Below are 16,999 nucleotides of genomic sequence, written 5' to 3' on the forward strand. Positions count from 1 at the left end.
TTGATTTTTCTCATAATTAAAACTATGAACATCAGTCCATTATCAGGCTGTCAACCTCCTTGGACCTCAAATTTTCCCATCATTGACAAAAATATATACAATATGTTATATGGTATAGAAAGGCAAATACTGCATGATCTCACTCATATATGAAATCCAAAAAAGTTGATCTCATATAGGTGGAGAATAGAATAATGATTACCAAAGGCTGGGGAGAGTGGGAAGAAGTTAGTTGATGGGTGCAAAGTTACAGTTAGGAGGAATAATATCTGGTATCTGATCACATTAATAGGTGATTATAGTTAATGATAATTTTTATTTTTTGTCAATACAATAAATGTTTATAGAAAACTCTAAATGTTATCTAATATAGAGGAGTATTTATTTATATTGCATATAAATAAATGTTTAGAGAAAATTCTGAACATTTTTATATATAGAAGAGTCTCAACTGATAGGATTGTGGACAGCTCTTTTAGAGTATATTTATTGAAACCAAAATATTTCCCTTAACCTTTAAACAAAACCTATTTTTTGAGTTGCTCAATAGCCATATGAAATGATCTGCTCCAACTTTTGGTAGACTTGATTAAGTAATTTGTTCTCACAAGTTATAATCATATTTGCCAGAAGACAATTTTGAGAAATGGAAGTGAAACAGTTGTCATTCTTATTACTTTTAAAGTCAACTTATCTTAACAGAAAACCTTTAAGTACAGCATCTTGCATGCATCCCTGGAGACGTGTGTTGTCAGCATTCATTAGTCCTTTGTTATCAACATGGATGAACCAATGCCATCCTCATGCTGTGTGAAGTGGTGTACAAGCCAAGCAGCTGTGCACATATGCATGTGAAGAGCTGGAACCCAGGTAGCTAGAACCTGGCAATTTATACTCACTTGAAAACAGTAATGCTTAACTTTGACATAGCTCCCTGTCCACTGGTCTCTGACGTACTCTGACCTAAGTCAATGAGTGTCAATGAGTCAATGGTCTGTGTGATACCTATAAATCCCAAAGTTAATCCAGGGACACTTAGTGCTTCCAGAATTATATCAGCAGGTCCCACTAGGCATTTATGCTTTCATGGCAGTGCCCCTGCTGCCCAGTGCTGGTTCTGCAGTCTTGTGCCTGTATGAATTGGTTTAGAGGCAGTGACTGGTCCCAGCATTTTGGGATTTCAGAGTTCTTTAAGGAGGAACAGATCTCCTTTGTAAGCCCATGGTTGTTGTTGTAGTGGTGGTGGTGGTGATTGTGTGTGTGTGTGTGTGTGTGTGTGTATGTTAGTGGGTACTGGGGATTGAACTCTAAATCCCATCCCTAAGGCTTGTTATTTTTTTTATTTTGAGATAGGGTCTGACTATTTTGCTGAGGATGGCCTTGAGCTTGCAATCCTTCTGCCTCATCCTCTGGAATAGCTAGCATTAAAGGCCTGTACCAATGTACTTGGCAATCAATGTTGTGTGTGTATGTGTGTATTTTTTTAAATTTAAAATTAGGACTTGTGGCAAAATTATCTTTGTAGATGAAGATGTTCTCATTTTGAACCCATACTCAGATTTTAAAATTACTAGTTTTCTTCTGCCTCTCTAGATGTGTGTATAATAGAGTCAGATCATTGATATTTTTTGCCAAAAGTAATGAATTCATCAGCTATCCTCCATGAGGATGTGATGTGAATACAGATTCTTTCTTTTTTCTTTTTTGTTACTGGGAATTTAACTTGGGGGTATGTTACCACTGAACTACATCCCCAGTCCTTTTCATTTTTATTTGGAGACATGTCTTGCTAAGTTACTGAGAGTCTCACTAAATTGCAGAGGCTGACCTTGAACTTGGATCCTTCTGCCTCATCCTACTGAATTGCTGGGATTACAGGGGGCATACTCCACCACCCCCTGCTAGGGTGTTCTTCTTTGTCTGGAGAGTTCTTCTTGACAGCAGCTTCCTCAGGTGGAAGTTTATACCCTGCAAATCAATGTCACACAAAGCCTGAAACAGAACATTGTGTTTGCTTTGTTCCTTTTCTCTTTTATCCATCATTTTTTCTTAATGATCTATCTGATTGCGCTTGCAACTCCTGAGAAAATCTGATAAGATTATAATAATGAAACTGTGGATTGTGATGCCAACCTTTGGAGGAAGGCATGACTCACTTCCCTACAGAAAAGGACTTGATATTTCAAGGAAAAAAAGATGCTGACTAGTTTGGACAAGGAACAGGAAACCAAATCCCTCTTGCAAGCAAATGGTGCTCCATTCCTCATAGAACTTTTCAGCCAGAGCCAAGGGAAGTGGGGTGAAAGGATGAGAACCAATCTGTGTTGCCTCCAGACTGTATGGAATAAATTCTTGGTTTTCCATTTTATTCAGTGTTGATATGACTCAGTATTTTCAAGGGCATCCAATACTTAATGATGTTTTCCTCATCCATTATTCTTGGATTATTTTCTATTCTGTGCACAAAGTTCAGCAGTGGGGAAAGAATAAAGATAAGAGTTAAATCACAAGTATCCCTGGCTGCCCACAAGTGGAAGGTTGATTTGAAGCACTGCAGAGTAGCAGACTTAAGGAGAGGGTATGCTGGACCCTGAACTCCACCTCCTTAGGAGTATGGTGAGGAAAGAGTTGTTTGTTGACTCTGTAGAGCATATTTGAGATAAAATCACACCTTTGTGTCAAAATTCAGTTAAGTTACAGAGATAGAGATTTTTACATGCTTATTGCCTGGAGATAGTTGAAGGCAGAAATTGTTCTGGGGTTGGATGCACTTCTGGCTTCTGCTGTTCAAGGTTATCTCCTTGTGGCCTGAGGTCATCCTTATAAAAAATATTTGTCAGAAGTGCAGGAAATCACATGTGTTGGATACCTCTAATATAATAAAAATTTTCAAGGTGCTTTGTCTAAATTTCTTCATTTAATGCTTGTAACAACTTTGAAGTAAAAGGAATTTGCCTCATTTTGAAGATGATGGTGTTATCTACTATAAAATCTAGGGACTTTCCTTACCTTAGGAATTGATACTATTGGAGTATCAGGATACTTATGAGAGCAACAGATTGTAAAATTCAAACTCAAAATCAAAATTTATAAGTGCTCCTGTAAAAAGCTTTTAAAGGAGTAGTCTGCAAGGAAATTATGAAAAGCTCAGGGCATTTAAAGGACAGAGATAAATTCACAGCAGTGTTGAGTGATCAGTCAGGCACACATAGTTGTGGTGAGAACTGAGGACAAGGGAAACTGGAAGTTCCATGTCTAGACAGGGTGGAGAAGAGAAGCAATTAGATAGAGGGTTGTGAAATGCATTGTCCTGAGCAGGGTGTTTCTGGGATGCCGAATAGTGTAGGGGTGTGGTTCTCCATTGGGTATCATAGCTTTAATCAACCTCCCAAATATAAACTTGTATGCATGTGCATGTCCTATGAATTAAGAGTGTGTGTGTGTGTGTGTGTGTGTGTATGTGTGTGTATTTGTGTGTATACAGTCACTGTTAGCAGACATAGATAAAGAAATCAAGGAATATGAGAGAGCCCAGTGTCTATGCTTTTGGCTAAATGCTGGATGGCTGCTAATGAGAAAAGCTGAGGTTTGCACTGTCCCTGAATTTGGGGGTATTTAAGTGAATTAGCCATTCAGTGAAATATCTTCACTGTGCCAGTGCTTTGATGAGCACCCCACTTCTCTGGTTTGCTTCATGCACTTCATTTGGTCATCTAGTACTGCATCATCAGGTTCTGTCTCCTTGAATCCTCCTGGTTGCTATGGAGGTAAGACGTAAGGCAGAGAAAAACATTGAGTGGAGCTCACTTTGCATTTTCTTGTTGGCTTAGTGATAAGTGTGATGGCTGCAAAACTCAGGGACTAGGGGAAATTATATTTATTTTCCCATGGAAGCCGAAATAGGCATTGACAAGTTTTCTAGGTATCAAGCTAATTTCTACACCATCCCTTACCTGTTTCCTTTAGGAACTCTGTGTGTAATGACTAAGCAACTGGCTGTCTTTGACACTCAGCATCTCATAAAGAAGCATGAACGGACTAAAAAAGCAACCTTCCTGGAGTGTCTTGTCCTTTGGCTTTCATATTTAAGCTCAAGAAATTCTGAGTCTCAAACGTTTTCTCAGGAAACCAAATGATAGTAGAATTTGTGTTTGAGCATAATTGAATTTGTGTCTGAGTACAAGTATTACAGGGCTGTTGCTTACTAGGATAGCTATCCTTTGTATATTCATTTGAAATATGAACATCTAGTTGTTCACATGAAATCTTACCCACAAGTTTATTATATAAAATGTGGAGCCAGAGTTATTCAAAGGCTAAGACACCATACATTCATTCTTACACATAGGAATTCAAGAGCCCTCCAGGCTGCACCCTTGGAAGCTCAGGGTATAGGAATGGGTTAAAATGGGAGATAATCACTGTCTTCATGGAGCCTACTTTTTTGGGGGAGGGATACTGGGGATTGAACTCAGGATTGAACCCTAAACCACTGAGCCACATTGCCAGCCCTATTTTATATTTTATTTAGAGACAGGGTCTACTGAGTTGCTTAACACCTCACTTTTGATGAAGCTGGCTTTGAACTCAATATCCTCCTGCCTCAACCTCCCGAGCCGCTGCTGGGATTATAGGCATGCACCACTGCACCTGGCTGAGCTCACATTTTAATGGGTAGAAAGTTCTGAATAAGCCATTTTAGAATAATCATAGTAGTTAACACATATTGGGTGCTTACTTTGTGCCAAGGATTCCCTCAAGCTCTTTTGCATGTAGTAACCCATTTAGTTTACAATAAAACTTTGCAATATAGAGACTATTTTCCCCAATTTTAAGGGACATAAACTGAGACAGGGAGGAAAAAAAAAACTTGCCCAAGGTCATATAACTTATAAGTGACACACCAGAAATCAAACATGGACAGTTTGACTGCTCCACAATCTGTGGCTTACCACCTTTTTGTGTTGATTCATTATGGACTATGTCCAGGGTTACAAGTGCTAAGACATCAGTAAATGTGTATAAGTAGAAGTACCAGGGCTGAGCATGGCCCTAGACTGCTAGTTCTCTAGCTGATCTTTCTGTATAGACACATGTTTTGGTTTTTTTTTTTTTTTTTTTTTTTTTTTTGTTGTTGTTTTGTTTTTTTTTGTGTGTGTGTTGTTGTTTTTGTTTTTTATCAGGCAGACCCTAGGAAGAAAAAGGATTAAAAAAATGTTTTGGGTCCTTTAGCCTGTTCCTTTGGTATGAGGATTGCTCCTTGAGAACATTGAGTTAGTATGTTGGGTTGCAGTTTTTTCATTTCATTGTTATGTTATTCAGTCCTCTTTCTGATGGTCAGAAAGAGTCTTTAAAACATAACCCTTACCCTGTACCATCACTTTTCATAACTTCTGATAGAAGAAACCACCAGAAGGTGAAAAACTTCTTAGTGTTCTTCTCCAGTAAGATGTACATTTTGATCTGCTCCTTCCCCTCTTTGGTGTCCACGACTCCATCTGATGATAGGTTAAAGTTTTATGGAAGCTAGCTCATACCTATGGGTTGAATGGGAATATTGAAATGATTCTAGCCACAAAAGGTTCTCAAAGCTTTAAAAAGTTTGCCATTTTCTTTATGGGTAAGAATATAAACCTTATAGCATAAGTCTTTGAGGTAATGTTCTCTATAATTTTCCAAGGAAAGTGAAAATAGAGGTTTTGCTCTAGTCATTCAAGCCTTTCAGTGGATATAGATGCTATTAGACTTTTGAGTGAATGGTTTGTTGCTTTGTTTTCAGGTTTGGGCATTTGTCCAGAAGGGTCAACTCATTGCTAAGATTGTGTTTGTCTCTCCCCAACAGGGCTGCTTAACAACACCCAACTCCCCATCAGTGCATTCACGTTCCCTCACGCTGGGTCCATCCCTCTCCCTGAGCAACATCTCTGGGGTGTCTGTGAAGTCGGAGATGAAGAAGCGCAGAGCCCCTCCTCCTCCAAGGGCAGGGCCACTGGTTCAAGACAAGACATCTGAAAAGGTAGGGCAGTGAGTGTGGTTGACTGTCATGATCAGAGCCTCTTCAGTGACCCAGTTGACTCTCAGCATCTCCTTGGAAACACTTCATATTTGTGGCTTTAGCAAGCAGAGTGTTCAGGGCGAACATTTGAGCTTTATTTAGACATAAAGGTGAGATACCACTCTCCTTCAGTTATTGAAGGCAGGAAACTATTTTGGAGCCTTGAGTAATTAAAGATCTATGCCTGTTGATGAACATATATTTTATTTTCACAGTGAAATTTTGAGGGCATCAGTGTGACTGCTCAATGAGAAATGTGCACAGATAAAAAGGTGCCTTTAGGAATCTGAAGCTTGTAAAAGAGATAATATATAATAGTGATGCCCCAAATAATTTAGGTTCACAGAAAGCTGAGAATATTTTTGCCTATCAAGTTGCTGTCTGTATCATATGAAATTAATTTTGTGAGGCCTGGTATTTAAGAAGCTTTCTTTTTGATGTTTATTTCTAGAGCAATTTAATGCCTAGGTACTGATGGGGAAAGCCTTGTCTTCAGCAGCTGAGTTCCTTCCCTGAGGTCTTCACTCAGCTATCTTTCCTTCAGCTTCCTGCTGATGCTAGGATATATTATTTGAACTATAAACCCTCCCTTTCCAAGGGTAGGGCATTATTTGACAGTGCAGTCAAACCGTGGTTTCACTTTCCACAGTTTCAGTTACCTGTGGTCAACCACATCCATAAATATTAAATGGAAAATTCCAGAAGCAATTTATAAATTTTATGTTGCATGCTCTTTGGAGTAGCATAGCAGAGCTCTTGCAGTTACATTCTGTCCTGACTCAGACATGATTCATCCCTTTGTCCAGGATATTCCTGTATTCATACTGTATATGCTACCTGCCCATTAGTAACAGTAGCTGTGTCAGGATTGACTGTCACTGTTGTATTCAAGTAACTCTTTTATTACTTAATAATGACCCCAAACTACAAAGACAGCAATGCTGGCAGTTAGTATATGCTAAAGAGAAGCTGAAAAGTCCTTCCTTTAATTGAAAAGGTGAAATTTTATCATAGGAAAACACATAATGTATATTGAGGTTGATACTGTCTGGGGTTCCAGGCATCTACTAGGGGGTCTAGCCCTTCCTTCACACATAAGGGAGGACAATAGCAACTTCTCTTTTCTTAGCTTAGAATGTGACACCATAACAAATGTGGCACCATAACAAAACATAAAGTTTTTATTTTTCTCAACCTGTCCTCATTTGGGCGAAGTGTGGCAGAGACCACATCCAGGGACAGGAAGGCTGGACTTATGCTTTAAACTCTTGATAAGCAGAATTTCCCAAGGCCGTCAAGATGTGAGGTAAAGATGCCTTGTTCTTCTTTAGAACAGCATGTTTCTGATGACCTGAATTCCCACTTTGTGGGCAGACAGAATGCCTTGCATTGCACACCATCACATGAGGCACACTGAAGGTCTGCTCATTCTCTTTATGGACTTTATTTTCTGACTCCTGCCTGTTGCATCATAATACACAAGAGCATCACAGCATGGCTAATCTTTAGGTTTGGATACTGTTTTGCTTATGAAGTGGTGTTTCCTTAAAATGTACTAGAAACTAAGTTTGTCTAAATTTGGTTAGGACTTGCAGTAGTAGATCTCAGTGGCAGAGTTTTGACATCTTGCTTGATACCCTTATCAGTCTGGATGTGTATCCATCTATCTCCATCTTGCTTTGAAAGTGTATCTTCTGGTCATATTTTTTTATTCTTCCAGGAGTGTCCCTAACCTCATGTCTTAAAGACCCCCTATTCCCATATGCAGACCCTTTATTCGTGTCCTTAGAAACCCATCTCAAAAGCCTGTAATGAAATACATTTTACGAGAAAATATTTTTATTTTCATATCTCAGACATTTTCTAATGCCAATCATTTATTTTTAGTTCTCCATGATATTGTAGCTATGTTTTGATAAAAGGAAATTTATTTAGAAATGGTACATCATTCTATTGTTCACTTGCATTATTAAATGATGGAAACAGAATATGAAGCTATTTCCTGTGATTGTCCACAGCGCATCTCTTTAATTTGCTCGGTTTAGATTCTGAACTTTTTCATAACAAACAGACCATATCAACAACATGTTTTCAATTACATACTCTTGGGGATGTCCTTTTGCTTTTGGTTGGGACAGATACTTCTTTAGTAGTGAAAATTATGAATTCTAGGATCAATATTATGTAAGGATTCTTTTTCAATAAAAATTACACTTTCTTAATGAGATAGAAGGTAGATATTGAGCCCCATTAGCATTTTTAAAATTTCTTCCATCTAAAGAAGATGTTGTATATTTCTGTCATTACTGCACTTACTCAGAGTAGGTAAAGCCTGCTTGAGTGGGAAAATGTACAGTAAGTAGAGAGTGGGGAATTCTGAATGAAAAATAAATAGTATTTTATGCTCTGTAGGATGAACAGAGTTCCCTCTGAGGCAGTAAAAGCTTTTTACTGAAATCTGTTTCATTTGGCACAGAATGAGTGGAGAAATTGGCTCATGGAAACCATCTCTTTTTTTAAGCATATGAATGGCATATGGATTAGATTTAAGTATTTGCTATGAACATGCGTGTTTTTTTATTGAAAGGTATTTTGTTATTTACTAATTTCTGGGAAAGGAACCCAAAAATGTATTGTTGTTGTTGTTGGGGAAAAACGTCAATTCCTTCTTCATGAACTTCCTTCCATATAAAGATAAGATGTTTGTTTGGAAAACCTTATTTTTATGCAACTGTTACTAACTCCAATATCCTGAATAAGGAGAAAAGGTTTATTTTCCAGTGCATTACTAGTTTAGAAGAAAATGAGGATGCTTGGGTTTTCTTATCAAGTCAATAGAAAAATTCAGTACTAATTTATTTAGGCCTTAAAGGTGGAATAATTTTAGGTATCTTCTGGTTCATCAGAAACTTAAAAAAAAAAAATGTAATTGACTGGGGATGTAGCTCAGTTGGTAAAGTGCTTGCCTCGCATGCACAAGGCCCTGGGTTCAGTCCCCAGCACCACCTAAATAAATAAATAAATACATACATACATACATACATACATACATACATACATACAAATTTTAAAAGTATAATTGTTATATCAGTATTGGCTACCTTATGACATACTCATAATTTGATCATTAGTATTTGTTATTCCTAAAAGTATATTCTGAAGAGATTTCCCCAGAGGTGTAAGAATCTGAGAGATCAGTGTTGGTACCCATGTGTAAGCCTGTTTGAGGAGCAATTAAGAAGATGGTGGGTAGGTGGTTGGGTAGAGGGCCACATTTTCTTTCAGGCTAGCATTAAGCTTCTCTTTTTGGCATTCCATTGCTCTGCCCTCTGCCTCTCAGCTAGAAATGACACATTGTTTACTTTACAGGCCATATGCTGGGTTAGTATTTCTCTAACTTGAACAGGTGGACACCAGGACCATGAAACACATTTCCAGGCCCCCCCAGTGTACTGATTCAATTGGTCTGGGAAGGATGGGAGAATTTTCATTTTAGCAAGTCCGCAAGTGACTCACCTCAGCTGCCACTCTGGCCAACCCCATTTTGAGAACCACCACTCTGCAGAATGCTATGTCCATTAGCTGCCTACCCAGAAGTTTTACTAATCAAATGTATAGCTATGAAGAGATTCTGCAGCAGGAAAGTTGTCTGGATAAATCTATGCTGCAGAATAATAATTTTATAGAGTTGGCTTCATACATCACAAGTTCCACATCTGCAGATTCAACCAATCTCAATAAAAAATAATTGGGAAAAAAATGCATCTGTCCTGAACACGTACAGATTTTTTTGTCATTATTTCTAAAAGATACAACTGTTTACATAGCACTCACGATATATTAGGCATTATGAGGAATATAGAGATAACTGAAAGTATTCTGAAAATGTGAGTAGATTATATGTGCATAACACCACTGCCACTTTGTACAAAGGGCTTGAACATTTGCAGATTTTGGTATCCTGGATAGCCTAGAACCAGTTCCCTGAGGAAACCCAGGGATGAGTATCCAGTTTACCATAGAGGAACTGAGGCCTAAAGTTATATGTTTAAATATGTAAGTAGCTCTCACTTCTCTCTGGGACTGAAGGAATATTCCTCTGCGGGGGACAAAGGCATTGTCTGTTCTGGGCAGGATTTTCCTTCATCTCATTTCTGAGGACCCACATTATCCTCCCTTGACCTTGCCCTGTGCTATAGTTGATTCCCACCCAGAACATGGCCCTGCACAACTGCTGGGATTTCTGCATGCTACACTTGCACTCTGGTCACTGCCCCTTATGCACATGCCTGGTGGGCATTCTATACTCATTCTCCAACACTGAGTCTCCTCCTCTGTACATAAGAGCAATAAGCAGCATCGACAGGTGCCTGCTGTGGTAGTAAGATGTGGCCCTGGTTCTACTTCACTGAGTACAGATCCTAACTCTGCTGTCACCGGAAATATGACCTAAGGTAAGATCACCCATGTACCTCATGTCATGAGGATTGTAGTCAGTACAAAGGAGAAGGTGAGTGCTGGCCATGTACACTGAGGGACAGGAGCAGCCTTGTTCCTGAGCAGGAAGGGCTGAGTGAAGGGGTGAGGGCTCTATGGCCCAGGGCAGGATCCTGAGTCAACTAAATGGCAAAGTATATTTTAAAAATATTTAAAAAGGGACCAAATGTACAATTAAAAAATTATCAAGCCCCTGGAACAGACTCACTGTGTTATTGTTATTTAATACCAGCATCTTTCCTTCCTTAGTGGTATCTTCCTTTCTTAGCTGCAAACTGTGAACACTCCACTCAGTATTGCATACTTTCAGAGAATCAAGAGATGCAAGTTGCCCATCATATAAGTCTAAGTATCCTCTTTTTAAGGAGGATAGAATACTATCAAGTGATCCTTCCTGAAATGACTCCATTTATATAGTAAAGATTGAAATTAAACTGTAATTATCATCCTGGACTACATCTACATTTGTGTGAACACTGTGCATATCACAGTAGCTATTTTTCCCATATTTTTAAAATTTATATCAGTTGATTAAAATAAGTAACTTGTAGAAATTTGCTAGACAGTGCTATGCTGTCTAGTTTTTGTTATCATTATGCACAAAGATATAATAAGCAGCTATTTATTAATTTATTTAGTCAATAGTTATTGTATACCTGTTTTGTGCCAATATCAAAGTATAAATCCATTTTATTGTAATAAAAAGTAATTCCTTTTGTTCTAAGTTATTTGAAATATTGCATTCATTATATTCTACACCATAAAATTCCTACATGATCTAGGGTAAGATCACCCATGAGATAACATTTTTATGTTATCTCAGGTTTATTGCCTTAAGACTAAAGTAACTAGTGATGTTGGCTTTCAAAATGAGAAATGATGGAGGTTGGTGTTATGATCAGATATTAGTATAACCCAATATGGAGTTTTCTATGAAAAAATTGCTTATGGATTCAATAAATATTTGTTGAACATCTGCTGTGCACAAGGCCCTGCCGCAGTCTGGCTGGGCACAAATGCCGCAGTCTGGCTGGGCACACAATCACGAGCCACCACACAGCTTGTAGATTCAAACAGCAACTCTTTATTCCCGAACTCACACCAGCCGTCCACAATCACGTTCTGGGGAAATCCACGTTCTCTTCCCAAATCCACCTTCTCTCCCAAATTCACCTCCACTGGGCTTCTATCTCCAAAATATACTGTCTGAATCCCGTGAGAACTCAAGGGGAACTCAGGCAGCAGGATACGCCCTATTCCCAGCAGGAATAATCTTAAACCTTAAACCTGGAACCTAAACTGGGAACGCCCTAAACAAGATTATCTTAAAACCAACCGGGAACACCCTAATCTGCCTTGGTCCTTGAGCAAGGTTAAGTACATTCAATGTCACTGCAACATGGGGTACGCTGGCAAGGAAATTGTCATACTTACTTGGCTAATGGCTCCCAGCATCTCCCCCCTTCTGATTAATTAAACAACAAGCAATGTGGCTTAAGGACCGTGCCTGGTAGGTTGTCCAATTCAACATATGGTTCTTACCCGTCATCGGAAAACTGACCTTTAGGCGTCAGCCTCCTGTCTTAGGTTGATACCACTGCAATTGAATCATACCCGTCACTGACTACCGGTCCAGCATACAGCCATACTTGTGGATAGGTCTATGCACCAGTGGGGGGGTGAGGTTCTTTGCCTCACCTCTGTTGGCCCCCAAATTTGGCCTTGGTGCCAGTGGGGGAGTGAGGTTAATGTGGCTTATGGACCGTGCCTGGTAGGTTGTCCAATTCAACATATGGTTCTTACCCGTCATCGGAAAACTGACATTTAGGCGTCAGCCTCCTGTCTTAGGTTGATACCACTGCAATTGGATCATACCCGTCACTGACTACCGGTCCAGCATAAGCCATTGGCCCCCAAATTTTAGACCATCACTAGCAGAAGGGAGGAGGATACAGAAATGCCACGACACCAAGCCAATTGACGGCTCCTTGGGAAAAATTGCATCACTGGTGACACCATCAGCAAAGATATGTCAGCACTACCACAATTAACATGGGGTGCACCGGCAAGGAAAAATTGCATCACTAGTGACACCATCAGCAAAGATATGCCAGCATTACCACAATTCGCTGCACCAAACGATAGTTACATAGTCCAGGCAAGTTCTGCAAGCAGTTCAAAGCAGAGGAATCTATCAATATGTCCATTTCCTCCCAAAATCCGTTTCCTCCCAAAGTAAGTTGACTCTTTGATTGAGCATTACTTGTTGAGTTCTTCACCGGCACTGGGATGGAGATAGGAATTCTGGCAATGATGCTAAAGAGACATTATCCTGAAAAGAATTATTAAATATAATGAAAAGGAAAGGTGAAAGTAAACAAACAGATCTGTTAACCTACTTTAAAAACAATCCTTAACAGCTTTTTACCTAATTTAAATTAGTAAACAAACAGATCTGTTAACCACCTTTAAAAACAATCCTTAACAGCTGTTTACATAATTTAAATTAAACCATTTAAATCACGTGAATAAAAAAATAATAATAATTCGGATCCATTTTTTCATGAGCGCTCCTCATACAAGAAATATGGACATACGCACATACAGACATACAACACAAAACACAAGAGTGTACACAAACGTACAACACATAAGAAAATAGTAAAGGCCTTGTAGCTTTACCTAGGTGAAATCTCCATTGCAATGTTTAAAAACTCCACAGTCAAAAAATAAAACTGATCAGAAAAACATTAACCTAGGTTTGTATGAGCTCAAAAAATAAAAATAGAACCTTATGATGTGGAAAAATGCAATAATAAAATAGCTATTGAAAAAAGCATCCTGGTTAATCACTGTCGCAGATGTAAGAATGGCCAAGCTGGAGTTCTGGATATCAACTGTTATGGATTTGAGTCAAATCATCTTCTTTTCGATCTGTAGAAACTGTTTTAGTTAATCTCTCTGGAATCCAAATGGGCTGCTGTTCTCCCTGTGGAAAAACACAAACAGACCCCCGACTCCAGACAATCACTGGGTCAGGACCTTTCCATTGTCCTGTTAGAATATCTTTCCAAAGTACTTTAGGCTTATGTACATTTTTTGGATACATATGCCTTTCCGCAGCACTAAGTCCTGATGAATCCAAATTTAAAAAGTTTAGAGTAAAAAGCGTTATTTTAAGTTTATCTTTGGGGGATATATACCCCCTTCCAATTCCCTCTTTTTGCTTTAATAAGTATGTTTTAATAGTTTGATGAGCTCTTTCAACTATGCCTTGTCCCTGTGGATTGTATGGGATTCCTGTTATATGAGTAATACCAAATGATGAGCAAAATTGTTTAAAAGAGGTAGAGGTATAGCCAGGACCATTATCGGTTTTTAACTGTTTAGGAACGCCCACAGTGGCAAAATTTTGTAAGCAATGAGCTATAACATCTTTAGTTTTTTCTCCGGCATGAAGGGAGCCCATCAAAAATCCAGAAGAAGTATCGACTGTAACATGTAAATATTTTAATTTTCCAAATTCTGGCAAGTGTGTGACGTCCATCTGCCAAATATGGTTAGGTATCAGTCCTCTAGGATTGACTCCAAGATTAACTTGTGGTAAAAATGTCACACAATTTTGACATTGTTTTATTATATGTCTGGCTTGTTCCTTAGTTATTTTAAAACGCTTTTGTAAAGTATTAGCATTAACATGAAACCTTTTATGAAAATTTGTAGCTTCTTCAAATGTAGAGAAAATATGTATGTCATGTGTAGTTTTATCTGCTAAATCATTGCCTAAACTAAGGGCTCCAGGCAATCCTGTATGTGCCCTAATATGTCCTATAAAGAATGGATCTTTTCTGTCCCAGATTAGACTTTGTATAGTGGAAAACAAAGAGAAAACAGTAGAAGAAGGGGAAATCCTACCAGCATCTTCAAGAGATACTATAGCATTAACTACATACTGACTATCAGAAAATAAATTAAATACAGAATCTTTAAACATCACAAAAGCTTGTAAAACTGCATTAAGCTCTACCTTTTGAGCTGATTGTTTGGGTACTAAAAATGTAAAAGTTTGATCAGGGGTAACTACTGCTGCTGTACCATTATTTGACCCATCAGTGAATATATTTGGAGCATTCATGATAGGTGTTTTTCTTGTCATTTTAGGAAAAACTACAGGATGCTTAGACCAAAAAGACAACAAAGGATTAGATGGTAAATGATTATCAAATGAAACATTAGATTTACACATGATTATTGCCCAAGTATTTAACTCATTAGCTAACTCATCAATTTGATCCATAGTATATGGAGTAATAATTTTATTGGGAGAAATTCCAAACACTCCCTTTGCTGCTTTTATTCCTTTGAGTATTAATTGTCCTACAGCCTCAGGATACCTAGTAAGAATAGTGTTAGGAGAATAAGATAAATGTATCCACAATAATGGACCTTCTTGCCAAAATACTCCTGTAGGAATATTTTTTGTTGGTAGTACAATAAATAATAAAGGCAAACTTATATCAATTCTATCCAAATGTATGTTTTCCATATATGTTTCAATAATTTTTAATGCCTTTCTTGCTTTAGGAGTTAACATGCGGGGTGAATTTGGATCTGATGGACCTTTTAGAATATCAAATAAAGGTCCCAATTCTCCTGTTGGTATACCTAGATAAGGCCTTATCCAATTTATGTCTCCCAATAACTTTTGAAAGTCGTTAAGTGATTTGAGTTGATCTACTCGTATTTGAATTTTTGGTGGACGGACCATGGTTGAGGATAATAGAACTCCTAAATAATTAATTGGAAAATTTAATTGTACTTTATCTATTGCTATCTCTAGATTATAATTTTTTAATAAGTTTGTAAGTGTGGCATAACATTCCAGCAATATGTTTTTATCTTTATGTGCCAATAATACATCATCCATATAGTGAAATATTTGTAGTTCAGGATTTTGATTTCTAAGTGGCTGGATTGCTTTGTTAACATATATTTGACACATAGTTGGACTGTTAGCCATCCCTTGAGGGAGTACTTTCCATTCATATCTCTGATCAGGACCTTCATGATTTAATGCAGGGATAGTAAATGCAAAACGTGGACTATCCTCGGGATGAATTGGAATTGAAAAAAAACAATCTTTAATATCTATAGCTAAAACATGCCAGGTTTTTGGCAAAGCAGACAATTGAGGAATCCCTGATTGAGCAGGTCCCATAACAACCATCTCATTATTAATGGCTCTTAAATCTTGCAATAATCTCCATTTACCAGATTTCTTTTTGATGACAAAAATGGGAGTATTATGGGGAGATATGGAAGGTTGTATATGTCCTTCCACTAATTGTTGTTTGACCAGATCATGGGCTACTTGTATCTTTTCTTTAGTCAGGGGCCACTGAGGAACCCACACTGGTCTTTCTGATTTCCAAGTAATTTTGATTGTCTCAGTGGCCCTTTCTGAAAATCCAACCCATGTCTGTCTGTTCCTTGATCTATTTGTACTGGTGCTGCTATACCTTGCCCTTGTTTTCCTAATCTTTTTTCTTTCCTAAAGCCTTGTCTAGCTCTAGTAGTGGGCACATTAGGATTGATATTATTTGTTAACGTCAAACCTAATTGATCTAGGACATCTCGTCCCCATAAATTTATAGGAAGATGATCCAATACATATGGCTGTATAGTTCCTTCACATCCTTCAGGATCCTTCCAATCTAATATCATAGAACTTCTATGGGGATTAGTCGCCACTCCTAGGCCTCGAAGCGTTTGAGTGGCTTGTTGTAATGGCCAATGTTTTGGCCATTCTTGACGAGATATGATGCTAAGGTCAGCTCCTGTGTCCAGTAGCCCATTAAACTCATGACCTTGAATATTTAGTTTTAGCATTGGGCGAGAATCTAAATTTAAAGACAACATAGCCCAATCTACACCTGTGGAGCCTAATCCCCTGGAACCTCTTTCTACACTATGACTAGGAAATTTATTATGTAGGCTGGGTATTATTAACAACTGTGCTATTCTATCTCCAGGTGAAATTACTGATATACCTCTTGGAGAACTAGCTATAATTTTTATTTCACCTACATAATCGGGATCAATTACCCCAGGACTTATCATAAGTCCTTTTAATGTAGATGAACTACGTCCCAGTAATAAGCCTACTGTTCCTTGGGGAAGAGGTCCTTTTACTCCTGTGGGAATGATTTGAACTCCCATCTCTGGAGTTAATACTGCTCTGGCAGAGGCACAGATGTCCAACCCTGCGCTCCCTCGGGTTTGTCTGATGAGGGATTTAATGGACAATGTGTCCTGGGCACTACCCTGATGGTGTTGCTGGGATCCTCACTGCCCCGTATATTTGTGGTTGTGGGCCCCGGAGCATTGGGCCCCCCTGTCCGTTTTTTGGCAATGGAGCCTGATGCCTTTCTCCACGATATCTTGGAT

The 16,999-nt window shown here is 38.4% G+C and overlaps 1 protein-coding gene across 13 annotated transcripts in view; it reads left to right on the forward strand.

The window, feature by feature from the left end:
• Cobl (cordon-bleu WH2 repeat protein) overlaps positions 1–16,999 on the forward strand; it is a 287,464-nt gene that overhangs the window by 135,042 nt on the left and 135,423 nt on the right. For all 13 annotated transcript variants that reach the window (XM_046451290.2, XM_058581944.1, XM_058581938.1 and 10 more), the window contains one exon: positions 5,843–6,016. In XM_046451290.2, coding sequence (XP_046307246.1) covers positions 5,843–6,016 — 174 coding nt within the window. The remainder of the gene's footprint in view (positions 1–5,842; positions 6,017–16,999) is intronic.

This window comes from Marmota monax, unplaced genomic scaffold (genome assembly GCF_021218885.2).
Source record: "Marmota monax isolate L192 unplaced genomic scaffold, Marmota_monax_Labrador192_F-V1.1 WCK01_AAM20220418_F8-fsc00430, whole genome shotgun sequence".
In the NCBI taxonomy this organism is placed as follows: domain Eukaryota; kingdom Metazoa; phylum Chordata; class Mammalia; order Rodentia; family Sciuridae; genus Marmota; species Marmota monax.